Source organism: Haliotis cracherodii, unplaced genomic scaffold, assembly GCF_022045235.1.
Source record: "Haliotis cracherodii isolate W230 unplaced genomic scaffold, xgHalCrac1.p SCAF_6, whole genome shotgun sequence".
NCBI lineage: Eukaryota > Metazoa > Mollusca > Gastropoda > Lepetellida > Haliotidae > Haliotis > Haliotis cracherodii.
The window spans coordinates 25,164,383-25,182,142 of NW_027266319.1; the positions used below are offsets into that span (position 1 = coordinate 25,164,383).

Consider the following 17,760-nt stretch of genomic DNA (forward strand, 5'->3'; position numbering starts at 1 on the left):
TGTACTGAGGAGGGTAAGGTGTTTTGTGGTGTGTAAGGTGTACTGTGGAGGGTAAGGTGTTTTGTGGTGTGTAAGGTGTACTGAGGAGGGTAAGGTGTTTTGTGGTGTGTAAGGTGTACTGAGGAGGGTAAGGTGTTTTGTGGTGTGTAAGGTGTACTGAGGAGGGTAGGGAGTTTTGTGGTGTGTAAGGTGTACTGTGGAGGGTAAGGTATTTTGTGGTGTGTAAGGTATATTGAGGTAGGTAAGGTGTACTGAGGTGGGGAAGGTGTACTCAGGTGGGGAAGGTGTACTGTACGTCCTGAGGTGGGTAAGGTAGATAAGGTGTACTGAGGTGTGGAAGGTGTACTGAGGTGGGTAAGATGTACTGAGGAGGGTAAGGTGTACTGAGGAGGGTAAGGTGCACTGAGGAGGGTAAAGTGTACTGAGGAGGGTAAGGTGTACTGAGGAGGGTAAGGTGTACTGAGGAGGGTAAGGTGTACTGAGGAGGGTAAGGTGTACTGAGGAGGGTAAGGTGCACTGAGGAGGGTAAGGTGTACTGAGGTGGGTAAGGTGTACTGAGGAGGGTAAGGTGTACTGAGGTGGGTAAGGTGTACTGAGGAGGGTAAGGTGTACTGAGGAGGGTAAGGTGCACTGAGGAGGGTAACGTGTACTGAGGTGGGTAAGGTGTACTGAGGAGGGTAAGGTGTACTGAGGAGGGTAAGGTGTACTGAGGTGGGTAAGGTGTACTGAGGTAGGTAAGGTGTACTGAGGAGGGTAAGGTGTACTGAGGAGGGTAACGTGTACTGAGGTGGGTAAGGTGTACTGAGGAGGGTAAGGTGTACTGAGGAGGGTAAGGTGTACTGAGGTGGGTAAGGTGTACCGAGGAGGGTAAGGTGTACCGAGGAGGGTAAGGTGTACTTAGCAGGGTAAGGTGCACTGAGGAGGGTAAGGTGCACTGAGGACGGTAAGGTGTACTGAGATGGGTAAGGTGTGCGGAGGAGGGTAAGGTGTACGGAGATGGGTAACGTGTACTGAGGAGGGTAAGGTGTACTGAGGAGGGTAAGGTGTACGGAGGAGGGTAAGGTGTTTTGTGGTGTGTAAGGTGTACTGAGGAGGGTAAGGTGTTTTGTGGTGTGTAAGGTGTACTGTGGAGGGTAAGGTGTTTTGTGGTGTGTAAGGTGTACTGAGGAGGGTAAGGTGTTTTGTGGTGTGTAAGGTGTACTGAGGAGGGTAAGGTGTTTTGTGGTGTGTAAGGTGTACTGAGGAGGGTAGGGAGTTTTGTGGTGTGTAAGGTGTACTGTGGAGGGTAAGGTATTTTGTGGTGTGTAAGGTATATTGAGGTAGGTAAGGTGTACTGAGGTGGGGAAGGTGTACTCAGGTGGGGAAGGTGTACTGTACGTCCTGAGGTGGGTAAGGTAGATAAGGTGTACTGAGGTGTGGAAGGTGTACTGAGGTGGGTAAGGTGTACTGAGGTTGGTAAGGTGTACTGTACTGAGGTGGGTAAGGTGTACTATGGAGGGTAAGGTGTTTTGTGGTGTGTAAGGTGTATTGAGGTAGGTAAGGTGTACTGAGGTGGGGAAGGTGTACTGAGGTGGGTAAGGTGTACTGTACGTACTGAGGTGGGTAAGGTGTACTGAGGTTGGTAAGGTGTACTGTACTGAGGTGGGTAAGGTGTACTGAGGGGGATAAGGTGTTCTGTGGTGGGTATGGTGTACTGAAGTGGGTAAGGTGTACTGGGGTGGGTGGAATGTACTGGGATGTGTGGTATGTACATGGATTGGTTAGATTTACCGGTAATTAGGAACTTTTCTTCAAATACATATCTTTTAGCTCTGGTTGGAATGTTTGGCACTCCAGAAAAGCTATTTTGGACGATGTATGGTGTCAGTATGTATTAGTAAGATGGACATGTAACGTAACTAGTGGTTTTTTGTGCCTTTGAAACAATAACTTATAAAAGTATGTATCCATGAGACTTACAAAACTGTTGAACAAACAACCTGCCAAGGCTACAAACCGATGCTTACCTCAATATATGTTGCCATTTAAAAATTGTTGTGGGCGAGAAACACGATCCCTATGAGAACTATTTCCCAAGGAGAACTCTGCATAGTCTCATGATGTCCACAAATATTACACCAATCGGGCAAAGAAAATAAGTTTTCTTTCACAAACTCAATTTTCTCTTCTTTTTTTCGCCATAAAGAATGGCTAGTATTGTGACTTACGTTCTTCCAGGACATTATTGCTTCAACCACTTGTAAACTGAAAAAAACACCATCCGATAAAGAAGTTATCCCCGAATACAGCCGGAGCTCGTTTTAATTTGTTCTTGAAATACACCCCTTGGCATATTGACAAACGGATTTATAAGCACGTTATCGCCACGTGGTTGTTATTGAAGGTTCTGAAAAAACGGTTTATCTCATACATTTAGATGCTGCTCTCGACAAAACTTGAATACGATGAAGTTTTACAGATGCGGTGTTCTTTGCATACATGTATGTTTCGAATGAAGTGGGGTTTTTTTCAAAGAATAAATCATGTCCACACATCTAAACGTTAGTTGGATCAGATATAGATTTTCCTACAATGTTACACGTTATTGTGTGAACTCGAATAAAGGTTAATTTCCTTGGAGGCAATTTAACATCCAAAGTCGGACAGTTTCAAGCATTAAGGCGCCATTTGAACAGGGCCACGTCCCGTACATAACGACATTATTCCTTAAGTTTCTTCTCAACGAGGTATTGTTAAGTATCAAAGGGCATTGCTAGTTTATTCATATTTTGTCAGTAGTTTTCATATAAATGACAAACTGCCGTGTCCCCCGCCGTGATATTGCTGGAATATTGCTAAAAGCGGCGTAAAACCAAACTCACTCTCTCACTCACTAAATGACAAACTTGGGGGTTTATTAGATGTGTTCTATTGAAAATCAAAAATGATAATGGTAAGCCATATCTTTCATCTTGAATCATTTTGTGTAAACATAACTGGTCCAAAAAACACTATTTTGAAAATGTATGTTTCAAATTCAAATTAAAACTTGCACTGTTTCTGAAGTAATGATACTAAACTAGGCAGGCAATTATGATGCAGAAAACGTTAACCCTCATGCTTCAGAACTTATGTTATTCTTGTTACTGGCAATATTATTCTACTTGTTCAATAGCGTTACTAATTCAAGAAGTGTAACTTCTAACTGAGAACAAGTTCATGCTTTGCTTATCCGGAAATCCAACATGTGATACTTGAAAACACTAATCCCAAAATCTGTAGCATGATAACAAATCAATATTTGTTCATAAAACTGTTATCTTTTATTGATGTTTACACCGCAAGCAAAGGTAAGGTTTGTTGGTATTGAACTTCATTCCCTGACCAAATGACAGTTAATACATGGTCCATGTTTGAATTGCCTTACGGAGGGACTAAGGAATTACGAAAAGTCTGCACTCGAAATATTTTGTCCCTGGAATGCAAACACGAAATGGGATTAATATTTATCCACTGCATTAAGATGTCTTTGATGAGCATTGGTCGAAGTACCTGGACGAGGAACCTCTTTGTTCATTGAGGATATTAAATCCAAAGATTTGAAAATTATCTTAAGCCTTCTACTTCATCCCATGGCTTAGTGTAATCAAATGGTGAAGTCATTCGGTTTAATCAGAAATCGGAATTCGAATTTTAACGACAAGTTCATATCCTATTGAGTCTCCAAATTTTTTTTTCATTCCAACCCTTTCGTGCAAACCATAATTCAGATTTGGCTACGGTAGGGGACAAGGCGTTTTTCATGAGAGCTTTGGCCTTCGCTCTGCGTGCTGTGTGACATTGATTTGTAAGTGACTTTACGGATTTAAATGTTTTGAAACTAGCAATTTTCAACGGTTTGAAATATTATACCTGTATGGTCGACTTTTTTATGCGCTCAATTTTCGCTGTCAGCTTCCTTGGGAGTATACAACCCAAACTTCATATGAGGTGCTAAAAGGATTAGAATAGGTCTTAAGCAACTTATGCTTATCGTAACAGGCGGTAACTAACGGGTTCGGGTGGTCAGGCTCGCTGACGTGAGTGATGCGCGTCATCGTATCCCATTTGCGTGGAATGTTCATGATATCAGCCACTGGATTGTATGGCCCAGATTCGACTATTAACAGACCGCCGTCGTATATCCGGAATATTGCTCAGTGTGGTATTAAACAACAAACAAACAAACATTACTGGGTACCACTCAGGCATATTTCGAACAAAGTCACGTGCCTTTGGAGACACCACATGTAGCATGTCTTTCAGTGTTGAGGAGGACCGAAGCCATAGAATATCTCTGATGTCAAGCTGCCGAACACGGTCGCCCAATGTACTACACTCAGCAACCAACTTCTCCTGATTTGTGAACTATGCCACCATGATGGCGGTTGTGTTTTTCTTCAAGAAAAATTTAATATGAAAGTAATTACTTCCCAGGCAATATAAGAATACATAAAACTATCTCATTAAACCCTACGCGTTTCCTATTTCAAAGACTCAGTACGCAATGCTACATTAACTGGGGAAATCCAGAATGTCTACGCTGCAGACACATTTGTCAAGCACCGCGTTAATTAACTTTAAACCCTCACACTGAATACAGGAAATCGGATTTTATTTGAAAGAACAAACTACATCAGCAATATACCTTCAAATAATCCGTAACCTTTTTTCGTATTTTTCCTTAATAGGAATGAAAACCGCCACACACCTTGTACCTTAGAATTGTAAGGTGATCCTAAAAGGCCCTCTCATAAGACAGACCTCCTTTTGGCTATCAACCAGAATAAGTACAAGCATTCTATCCTGAAGCTTAATATAAATGGAAGGAATTGGTCTGTTCTGCGGAATTTCGCTGAGAGTGAAAAGTGCATCCGCTTATTTTCTGTCATTTTACTCATGGCCTTTGGTTATTGGGATTTGGCGAGAAGGGTTGATTCATGGAAATGTATTATATTCTCCGTATCTTTAATCCAACATATGGCCTGGCGTGGAGCGGATCACGAAATGCATGAGATGAAACGTCATGATAGATCCATCCGTCGATTTTAGTGCATATTGTGATTTAATACTGAGTGCTTAGATTATAGAAACGTGTACCAGATGTATAGGATATCCCTGGAAGTTAACATATTCCAATCGATACAAGAAATGCAAATCATTTACAGATCATTTGTGAAATGATCAGAAATTAAATCATACCACCATTAAATTTTCATTTTATATACAGTAAACTACGGTTATAATAAACTCGGGACCACTAATTGCAAATGGACGGGATAAAAACACATTTCGTTATATCCGTCAGTTCGTTATAAGCGTGTTCGTTATTAACGTAGTTTACTGTAATGTATTTAGTCAATGCGTCTCATAAAACGTTCATAAAGAGGATACAATATAATCTGAATACAAATGTGACATTAGTTATTGTATGTCACCATGACGTTTATTGGGGAGGGATTAATACTTTGAGTCAGTAACAACATGCGATTTCCTCTTTCTATAAAATATCTATGTGATATATGTTAATACAACAATTTACACAATCTACCGTCAGTGCATCATATATGATACTAGTCAATGACATGTTGTTTTCAGAATGTAAATTTGTTTCAGTTGATATTTATTTATCAAATTTTCAGTCATATGGATTTCAGAATTATGGGGTTTTTTTCATTTTGGTTCGGAAGTCACTAATCTTCAGTCTCGTGAATTCCAGGTGTTTTTGTTTGTTTCAATGGTTTGACATCAGTTTGACATGTTTTGTTCTTTCAGAACCTTTTCCGGAATATGGCATCGTGATTATCGTCTTGGGCTCTATAATTCTCATCGTGCTGGTCGCGGCGTTTTTCATCTACAGGTTTGTAACCTTAAGCTTCCAGCATACCGCGTCATGTGAACATATTTCTTCTCCAATCCCTTGACTGAAGCCTTATGCTGAGACATATGTGGCCAGTCATGCTGCAACTAGTTTCCCGATGTGTTTCTCTTTCACGTATATTGCAATTGTTTCCTTATCTGCGATTTCTCTTTATACGTTGTGTTCAAATGAGATGTGCATTTGCGTGTTGAACTATCAGCCGTTAGCCTAAAACGTGTTCATGTGAGATTATTTCATGGTATGTGATCACTTTTCTGCTTTCATTTCTAATAGTTTTTTTAATAGTGTCTGTTTACCTATCACAGTTAGTAATACTTGAAAACATGTCAAACTTGTGTGGTTTGAGTGACCACATGAGGATTCCGGGTTCGAATATGTCCCCCGACACTTTATACTGGTCCTCAGAACCGACTAAACTGATCATGAAGTGTGTTTATTGGTTTGTTTGTTTGTTTGTTTGTTGTTAAACGCCGCAATCAGCAATAGTCTTGCTATATGGTGGCAGTATGTAAATAATCGAGTTTAGACCAGACAATCCAGTGATTGGTATCATAAGGATCAATCCACGCAATTGGGATACGATGACATGCATCAACTAAGTCAGCGATCCTGACCACCCGACCGCCGTAGTGGGCTGTACAAAATTGTGTACCTTTATTGTGCGAGGATCCGCGGATTTTTGGGTTCGAATCACAAATTTGCTTTCATTTCCTGCCATATTATGCTGTCACACCGTGATGTAACTGATTCATGTTTAAAGCAGTGATAAATTAAATTACACTTCACACAATCAGTTCTTCTCCTATAAGAGAGTGAGTGAGTTTGGTATCATCCCGATGTGAATTTCATCATCACAGCAGTTAAATCGCGGCGTATCAGCATTATGAGGGAGGAAAACACGAATTGATGCAGGTCTCAGAAAATTTTTGGTGCTGACAAACATTGAAACATATAAGGGGCGAAACGGGATTCCAACCCACAATGGTTTCTGGAGTGACCGAGACACGCTGCTCTGCTCTCCCAAGAGAGAATCAATTGAGGTCTTTTTATGACAGGGGCGGTGGGGTAGCCTAGTGGTTAAAGCGTTGGCTCGTCACCCTGAAGACCCGGGTTCTATTCCCCCTTTCTGGTGTCCCCGTTGTGATACTGCTGGAATATTGCTAAAAGCGGCGTAAAACCACTCTCTCTCTCTCACTTACTCAGTCACTCACTTTTAATGACCTTCATCGTGTGGATGTACATGTATGTTCGTAAAGGTATAATCGCTTATATATATAGCTACGCTCATTCTTGGACACAAGTAAGGTACATGTACATGTACATGTACATGTTTAATAATGTTCATTATACAAATTGAGCATTTCCTCTTTATTTCCTGAAAGCAAGATCTCTCTTTTACAAAATGTGCATCTTCAACTTCTTACCGAAAACCCACCGGTATGCAATTGCACGACAGTTTATGCATGTTTTGTTACAAAACACATTCATTTACATCTAAAAGTAGCCCAGAAATAACCATCCGAGGAGAGAGTCTACAAAGAAGAGATGTGTTGAGGAAGTTTGTCCGGAGGTCGATCAGAACGTAATGCACAAACAAGTGATTACGAAATTGCTTACCCAGCGTGCTTTTGGAGTCGCTTGGAGACTTTAAGCATATAGCAAGATCGGCAGACATTTAATTCAAGCACTGTTATAACAGGCACAAAAGGGACAAGACCTACGAGGAGGTCGCAAAGGCTTTCAGACTTCCTGGTGAGTTCATTTTAAATTGAATCCTCAAAAATGTCCATGTCGTTTTTCATCTCTAAGTTATGATATCAACCGAAACTTTCAAAAATCCCATTTGGAACGCAACTACACAAGCGCATTTTGTAAATCAAAGAGAGAAAATGAACTGCATGTATTTCTTGAACGCGAAAAGGGGACACATGTCTAAAAATATAAATATATCATTTATCCACAAAAAATGTATAATAAACCTTATGACCTATAAAAACCTTTAAAGGTTTATGTTTGGTCAAGGCTAATCATAATTCCTAGAATTAGTTGTCGGGGAATTAGCAAGGGACCGCACACGTTAAAAAAAACCAAGAGAAGCATCTATTAGTGGCCTGTCTTTATTCCGTGTATCTCATCAGTATTTACATATCACAATAAAACATAAACAAAGTACAACCTAATGAATCATACAATAAACAATTGCATCTAACAATGAAACGAAGACACTTTACATTTGGTTGAAAATATAGTACACGTGATATAGCGCAATTAAGGACAATGTTTTTTAAATAAATAGGATAACTCTTCAGTAAGACTTACTACATGTGTTACCAATAACTGAAATAATCGTACATGATCTTTGCTATTTATGAAAAACGTAATGAGAAGGGTTACTTTAATATACCTAGCAGAGATAACCTAAACCGGATAATAAGAATACACATACATTAATAAATATCTTATCAATTACTAAAATAATCTAACATGATCTTTGATGTTTATGAAGAACGTAATGAAGAGCTTTACTTTAATACAACCTTACAGAATACAACTTAAACCGAATAATAAGAATACACAAATATTAATAAATATCTCACCGATTACTAAGATAATCTTACATGATCTTTTGATGTTTATGAGAAACGTAAAGATGAGCTTTACTTCAATACAAACTTACAGAATACAACTTAAAACCGAATAATAAGAATACACAAATATTAATAAGATTTCAATTTGCTAAATAAATAATATGGCCATATGTTTTATATCTAAACTACCGTTAATAACCAAACGTCATATGCCCGACGGCATGTCATTCAATGTGTACAATGTAGACATAAATAGAGCTTAATAATACTGAAAATATAGCAATACATGAGCAAATGAATTAAACAACAGGTGTTATGTGCGCTCACGGATTTTGCGTGTACAGTATAGTTGCCTCGCTTAATAAGTACATTGTTTAAACAGTAATTACATCAAGGGTAGTTTAAATCATTTGAGTGGAACACACAGTAATCATTTAAAGATACAATCATTTACATACACTTCAATTGCAAACATTCAGTAAAATATACAATTGACAACAGATGCACAGGAATTACTTTGCGTCCACGAGCCCGATTATGTGTAATTTTAATTTGCTTGAACCAATGTCTAAAAATGTTATCATATTATATTTTATGCTATTTCAATATACACTATATTGTTAGATTGTTTCTCGTACTACATGATCTAACCTTACTATAATACTAACTTTATTGGTTACCTTAATCATTAATGCCTAATTTAAAATGTTGATTATATTCAAAGCAACTAAGAATATAGAATGCAATAGAAAACAGGAAAAATAGGAAAATAGTTTAAGAACATACAATATATATGAAGTGAACATATCTTACCTTAAAACAACCAAGAGAAGCATCTATTAGTGGCCAGTCTTTATTCCGTGTATCTCATCAGTGAGGTACCCGGAATAAAGGCCGTTATTTATACCACCGATGCTCTTAGGTCATCATATGGTCGCATTTTCAATTATCACTTACTTAAAAAATACCTACTCAATCTAAAGTCCTGACTATCTGAATTTAGAGATTACCTCGCAGTTTTGAAGGATATGAGTGTGCACCAATGATTAAAATGTATTTTCTTGGAGAGCGCATTATCACTGAGTAATGTACATGTACTCTTAACGATTAGCTCATAACGCTTATAGGCTAAATCTTGGGAATGAAGGCAGGCGTATATCAACACCGACTGATGATAAACTTTGGACGAAACATGCATGTAATCTTAACGCTTAATACATAATGCCTATCAACTACACGCATGTAGTCTTATCGCTTAATACATAATGCTTATCAACCAAACCTTGTGAAGGCCGGACCATATCATCGCCGACTGAGATAGACTTTTAGTACACAAATTATTAAGTAATATACACAAAATATGTTTTTTAGTATTATATTGTGAAGTAAAAATTATTTACAAAAAATAGAAGAAAATATTATGTATTTTGTAAAAATGACCGATGAATGAAGCATGATAAAATGTTTCCAATTTCCTATTTCCTGTTATGATTTGTTTCAAATACATTTATTCATTCATTCGTTCATGCTAGCTCTATTGCTGTGTGTTAATGATCCCTTTACCTTATAGTATTGCCCTTATTATTCGTTCAAGTTCTGTTACATGGGATTAAACCCTGTTGGGAATTTTTTGCAACCAGTTTTATCACATGCGACAAACCCTGCATTTGTGCAACCAATTCTTTCACATGTAACCAAACACTGCAATTTTTTGGCAACCAATGATATCACATGCAACAATATTGCTACTAATATTATCACGTTTAACACAAACCTGCAGTTGCCTGCAACAAATAGCATGCAGTTAAATGTATTATGTTCACTGAAATGAGAATAAAACGTTCTTTTTTATCTTAAGTTTGTAAGAGTTGACATTTTATATGTTTCAGTGTAAAATTGAAAGACAACATTGATTTAACTGTTTTCGTATATTTTCTCATTAAATCTGGAATAAAATACTTTTGATTTAAATTTACTTTGAATACATTGTTAAAGCACTAAATTAGATACGTTTCGAAACGTTGAAAACATTCTAGCAATTAAGATTTCCATTGTTATTAAGGTCTAAAATTCAAACATGTTTCTTTCATCGATTGTTCCAGAGTCAAGCGTAAAAAGTAGAGTTCGCAACATGAGGGTGGAGTATACGAGAAAGAACATTCCCGAGGTCTCGAGAGGACTTGTACATAGTAATGAGGATATGTCACAAACGCAGGAAACCCACGTTGAACAGATCTCGTTTCGTGCGGATCTCCCTGGTCCCAAAACATCTGTGTCCAACAAAGAGTGTGAAAGCATTTTCGCTCTACAAAGCGATTCAGCGTCTGATTCTGCGTCTGTGACCATGTTGAATAAGCCTTTGGACAGAAGTATTAGAGTGACAACGCGAAAGAACGACACTTTGATTCAAGCTGTCAACAACGACGACTGTTACGGGCAACATGTTGCTTCTGAGATGCGAGAAATAGATGATGTTGATATTAAGAAGATTGCCAAAGGACAGATCGATGTTATTCTTGCGAAAGCCCGACGGTCCGCGTCAGGTGTTTCAACAGACGCTTAGATTATGCTTAGATGTCGAATAAGAAATTACTAGTATTCGTAGAAGTAAACTCATACATTTTTACCGATGTGTGCTTGCATGTTGAAGGGGATTTATGAACACGAACACACGCACACACACACACACACACACACTTACTAAGTAAATTTATACTTTCTATCCGATGTTCTCCACACACCAAGAATGATTGCATGTTGAAAAGGACTTGAAGGGTATTTGTGGAAGTAAACTTATACTTTCCATCCGATGTTCTCCACACACCAAGAATGATTGCATGTTGAAAAGGACTTGAGGGGTATTTGTGGAAGTAAACTTATACTTTCCATCCGATGTTCCACACACCAAGAATGATTGCATGTTGAAAAGGACTTGAAGGGTATTTGTGGAAGTAAACTTATACTTTCCATCCAATGTTCTCCACACGCACAGAGAATGATTGCATGTTGAAAAGGACTTGAAGGGTATTTGTGGAAGTAAACTTATACTTTCCATCCGATGTTCCACACACCAAGAATGATTGCATGTTGAAAAGGACTTGAAGGGTATTTGTGGAAGTAAACTTATACTTTCCATCCGATGTTCTCCACACACCAAGAATGATTGCATGTTGAAAAGGACTTGAAGGGTATTTGTGGAAGTAAACTTATACTTTCCATCCGATGTTCCACACACCAAGAATGATTGCATGTTGAAAAGGACTTGAGGGGTATTTGTGGAAGTAAACTTATACTTTCCATCCGATGTTCTCCACACGCACAGAGAATGATTGCATGTTGAAAAGGACTTGAAGGGTATTTGTGGAAGTAAACTTATACTTTCCATCCGATGTTCCACACACCAAGAATGATTGCATGTTGAAAAGGACTTGAAGGGTATTTGTGGAAGTAAACTTATACTTTCCATCCGATGTTCTCCACACGCACAGAGAATGATTGCATGTTGAAAAGGACTTGAAGGGTATTTGTGGAAGTAAACTTATACTTTCCATCCGATGTTCTTCACACACACACACACACACACAGAATGATTGCATGTTGAAAAGGACTTGAAGGGTATTTGTGGAAGTAAACTTATACTTTCCATCCGATGTTCTTCACACACCAAGATTGTTTGCATGCTGAAAAGGACTTGAAGGGTATTTGTGGAAGTAGACTTATACTTTCCATCTCGTGTTCCATACACACTCTGCATGTTGCATGTTGAATCTTTTTAACTGAATGGTCCTTCGAAGTGAACAGTATACTTCAGCCGTATATTTGCGTTGTCTGGGTTTTTTATGTTGGTCCTGTCGGCATTAGTTATGATGATGGAGTGGGCTGGTTAAATGTTCTACAATTATATACTGTATATGTATATGCTACATTTTACCATCACGACACATATGACATATGTAGCATGAAGATTAATACATATACACATTCTTGCACCAGTTGGATAATCAACATATTTTATCATTTGTCTTTGAAAATATATATGCAGAAAAAAGCCAATAAAATATGTCCATAAATGCATCCAATAATGTTCCCTTTGAAGATGAGTTTAAGACGTCATATTCAGGGAAATAACAGTCATTGTTGCTATGGTGATCTTGGAATAACCAATCACATGTTATTATATCTAGGAAAAAAAGAAACACTGTGTTTTTAAACATACAGTGTGTGTATATATAATTTGGATATGGATGTGGATAGTGAAGTCGTTATGTCGTCATGAGAATCCTGCTTTAATCCTGTCATTTTTTATAGTGTGGATTACAGTCAAATTATAATTGTAATGAAAATGTTGTAATAGTTTTGAATAAATTTTATTCACGAGGCATAACAGATGGTTTTGGTGTTGACAATTGACATATTTTGTCTGTGATTTCTTATTTTGCCTTCCTTGGAAAGGTTACTGCTATTTGTTTCCTCGTTTCAGTGGTAAATTCAGTTAAACAAAAACAACATTTCTTTTGTTTACTCGTGATGAATATTTTGTGTTTATTTTTTCACATTTTCATGAAAGACTTTTGTTCCATGGTTTGATCTTTGTCTAAGTAACATTTCTGATAGGTTGTGTCTGCACCTATAATGTCTGTTAAATGCGTCTATGTCTGTCATGTTTGCTACATGTTTGGCTCTGTATTTACATGTTTGTAAAGCTGACAATATGTGTTATTTGTGTTACACATTTAGAACATTTAGAAAGACAGTTAAGTATTTGCGAAACAAAAACATGAGTTTTGTGTAATGGAAAATATTCTCGCCCATGGGCCAAACCTTTTTCTCGTCCATGGGCGAAATATTTCAATATCGCTATAAAATCGTTGAATTAAGTTAAAATGAGTTAAATTTTGTGTATGATACTTGATGGAATACAAGTTAAGTATTTGCGAAACAAAAACATGAGTTTTGTGTAATGGAAAATATTCTCGACATGGGCCAAACCTTTTTCTCGTTTTTTAACTTCTTGTTTTTCATTGTTTCTTCATTAGTATGTTCCCATGAAAACAGCATGTTTATTTTTGTACATACCTTTGACCGAGACTTGGAAAAGACCGTAGAGTTTCTGGACTTTGGGGTTTCCAGAATTAAAATGGGACGTGTTATTAGTGCGATTTGGAAAACTTGACTATGATTTGCTAGGCTTGCCGGTCATTGAAATAATCCCCATTTTGAGAAGTTGTAGTTGAGTAACATCATTTTTATAAAATATTTAACACAATGTACACTACATAACTTCTACTTTCGAGCAGGACAAAATAACGCCCCACTACCTTTTGCTTGTCTCACTGTTGGGACTTCCATGGCAAAAGTCGTCGACGTCCCCTAGCTCCTGCTCGTCCTTCTGTTGGGATTCCAGGACAAAGGCGGTCATCGGTGTTTGCTTGTCTCCCTGTGCGGATTCCCTGAGAAAAGAGGTTCCAAATACACGTGCATTGTACATCAAACTCGTCTCCCTATTGGGATTCTAGGACAAAGAAGGTCACCGGTGTTGTTTGCGTGTCTCCCTGTGCGGATTCTCAGACAAAAGAGATCCCAAATACACGTGCATTGTACATCAAACTCGTCTCCCTATTGGGATTCTAGGACAAAGAAGGTCCCTTTGTATCATGTTATCTCACTGTTTGGATGGCAGGAGAAAAAGGTCTCCAGTAATGTGACTCATCCAGACTCCAATAACGTCAATTTACTGACTCATTGTTACCATGTATTCCAAATGCACATGCTCTGGCACTGGTTGCAGGTGTTTGTATGCCATTTTATTGGCCAAATTAACTACTCAAAGGAAGTTAAATAATACCCGACTTTTTCATCTGAATACAATTAATATGTCATGGCCACCAGAGATTAAGCATAGTAATATGAAAACATCGAATCTTCTATAACTTCTTTGGGGGATTAAACAAGGTCATTATGAAATATGATTTGTATTCAGACACTGCCGTTACCTTGTGTTAAGAGACGTGCCAACGGACCTGAAAACAAGGTTAGCTACCAATTGTCCGTGCCGAACCTATGGCTGATTACACGAAACTAACTCTCTCGTTAACAGGCATATAAAACTAGAAGCGGAACTGGCTGAAATGAACTGGAGAGTGCGGTGGGACGATATCATTTTTGGATCGCCGGAAAAGAATCGGAAATTGGAACGTCACGGAAGCCGAATGAGCTTGAACAGGGTAGGTAATTGATGAAAAGATTTAACTAAAATGAGTTGAATGGATAATGACCAGACGTTTGAGCTGTTTCCTCCTCTTAAGCTTCATTCAACAATCAGTAAGGAGAAAGGAGATGTCTTTTCCTGATTAAGGTAAGGATATAAGAGTGTTATTGTCTGAATGTTAATCTGTTGTATCCGGTGTCTGTCTGCTAGGTCAGATGCATAACAATCAGTTGCGAGAAGAGTGCATCAGGATCGATACCTAACATCATGAGGTGATGCACTAATGAAACCCTTTCAATGTTTTAACATGATACAGCAGTAATAATTCGTCAGCAGGAAATTTAAAGCGGCAATTTATAATTGTGTATCGTGGTGGGTTCTCTTTATCGTGAACTTATCGTGTAGGACTTGTAGTGTATTTAAATTAATCCGGGTAGGTATTCTCCTTTGCGAATACTTGTATTCTTTGTTACATGTACAATCTAAAATGTCTTCCTTGAAGACGAAACGGTCCCCCTTTACCTGTAGTCTCTTTCCTACACTCTCAGGAATCGCACGGTCAGCGTCTCCCAGCAACTCATTCATCCTCTTATCTAACTGCAGAGCGTGTGAATGAGTTGATGAGTGAGTGAGTATGGCTTTGACGTCGCTTTTATCAATATTCCAGTAATATCACGGCGGGGACACCAGAAATAGCCTTCATACATTGTACCCACTTGGCTACCCCACACACCCCATCACCCTGTCCCCAAAATGCAGTTATTATTACTATTATTATTATTATTATTATTATTATTATTATTATTATTATTATTATTTCAGAGAATGTCTTACAATAGTTCCTGTTCGGGTGACACAATCGCTGCACATCTGAGTGATGCTGGCAATCGACAACTCTTCACAAAAACAGGATATTATAAGGTAAAACGGAACATCTTCATCCCAACATCACCAACCTCCACACACCTGTGAAGGTCCGGGTCATACGCGGTCTTCAGCAACCAATACTAAAGAGGCGAGTAACGAGATCGGGTGATCAGGCTCGCTGACTTGGTTGATGTCATCGTATCCCAATGGCGTAGATCGATGATCATGATGGCAATCACTGGATTGTCTGCTTTGTATGGCGTTAAACAAACACGTCTTCACAATGATATATCTCCCAATGAATCCATCAGTTTCAATTAAAGAAAGGAACTTGAGCCAGTATTTTTTAATCATGATACAAGTATCTTTTCAAAGATGATCTTTTCGTTAGTATATGTAGAAAGAACAATAATAGTGATTTTTCGTTCCATATATGTTTGTTCTCTGAGAGAGATTTGAATGTCAGTAAAATTATCGAATCTCATAATGTTGATTATTTTCTTCTGGCTGTGATTTCAGTGGTATGTAATTGTATCTGATGAAAGTAACGTGTACATGTCTTTTTTCAGGGTGCCATCGTCGCTGTCAAACGGATACCAAAGTCTAGCATAACAATTACTAAAACACTCTTACTGGAGGTGAAGCGGGTAGGTGATATTTTTGTACTAGATTCTCGCTCCCTGTATACCGCGAGATTTTTCAAGATAATAGTTGTACTAAGATGTCATGAAAATATATCTTTAGATTTGCCTTGGGGCAGGATATGGTTACCTTTTCGGTAACACCTTGCATGTGCACTGTTTTTCAATGATCCATTCAAATAATTTACACCTCTATTTCACCTGGTCCTCATGCAATCTCTGTGGGAGACTGGTTAATTTCTTGCGTTGACGTTCTATACATATTTGACCGTACATTAAAGCACAAATATACATAAGGATGATGAAAGTGGCCTGTTTCACAGTTATCAATCAGTTTTCTTTTGAAACCCACTGTCCTTTGTTATATGAGGAGCATTGGAAGCATGTAACTACTTTGTTAAATATGCGGGTTTATCCTAATTTACAAATTCGTCATATTGCAATATCTATAAGATACCAAGCGGATTAATCAATCAATACAGGCTTCAGAACTATCGATCTACAGAATCATATTTCTTTCAATTTGGTGGCTATTAATACGACTAATGGAAGTGCGCCATAAACTGAATAGATTTGCCCCGGGGCATGGGAGTGAAACGCATGTCATTTTTATGATTGGCAATGTACATTTCAACCGACTCTGAAATGACATTGACACGGAAACGCAGAGGGCTGTTACTCTGGTGGTCGCATGTCCAACCTTATTCGCTTGAATACGGACCACCCCCTGCTCTTTAATACCCCGGTCATTAAATTCGGGTCTCTGTAATTTACCCAAAATACACGCTAAATGGCTTGTGCAGGATGTGACATATTACATGCCAATTTCATCTGGTTAACTTCTTCCGTTGTGATATATATAGCAACTTGATTATTACATGTATATTATATGAGCTATGTCATATTACATACATAAGTGCACGCGTGTCAAAGAAACTGAATTATGTACATTTATCGTTCATGATAATTGTCTGGTATCCGTTTCAAATTTATTTACATGAAAAAGTTACCAGTCTGCGATAACGAAACATATGTACGAGTGAGAAAATGTATTTATCACCATTGTGTATAAACAACCCTCACAAACGTGTTACATCAACACATGTACATCAGATGAGAAATGAACAAGACACGTGCGATGTACATATCAATCAATCAATCAGGTGAATAAACGTCATCGTTAGGATTATTTACACAGGCTGATACCATGGTTCACACTTCTTAGGAGCGGTACAGGAAGACTTCGGTATGACTTCAGATTAAAGAAAGAATCAAGGAATGCGTGTTCTCAGTACAAGTGCACATGTTGTCAATTTGAATCAGGAAACGTAATTACATCTGTCAAGAAAGTTAGCGTAATCACTTGGCGTTGGATGGCAAGCTTTTCTTCAAAGATGCTGAAGAGGTTTTAAGCGTAAATCATCTCTATCTCCGTAGTTGGTGCTTGTGTTAAGTGCAGCAGGGACGTGTGGTCAAGCCGGACAGATGACTTCTGTTACCCTTCGATGCTTGCCTTTACTGACCGTATACACGAAACATTTGACCTTACTGAAGATA

At 38.2% G+C, this 17,760-nt stretch overlaps 1 protein-coding gene across 6 annotated transcripts in view; it reads left to right on the forward strand.

Annotated features, from left to right (window-relative positions):
- The window catches only part of LOC139445984 (atrial natriuretic peptide receptor 1-like), a 498,295-nt gene that overhangs the window by 452,336 nt on the left and 28,199 nt on the right, over nt 1-17,760 (forward strand). For all 6 annotated transcript variants that reach the window (XM_071227240.1, XM_071227241.1, XM_071227242.1 and 3 more), the window contains 4 exons: nt 5,794-5,878; nt 14,585-14,711; nt 15,518-15,616; nt 16,132-16,209. In XM_071227240.1, coding sequence (XP_071083341.1) covers nt 5,794-5,878; nt 14,585-14,711; nt 15,518-15,616; nt 16,132-16,209 — 389 coding nt within the window. The remainder of the gene's footprint in view (nt 1-5,793; nt 5,879-14,584; nt 14,712-15,517; nt 15,617-16,131; nt 16,210-17,760) is intronic.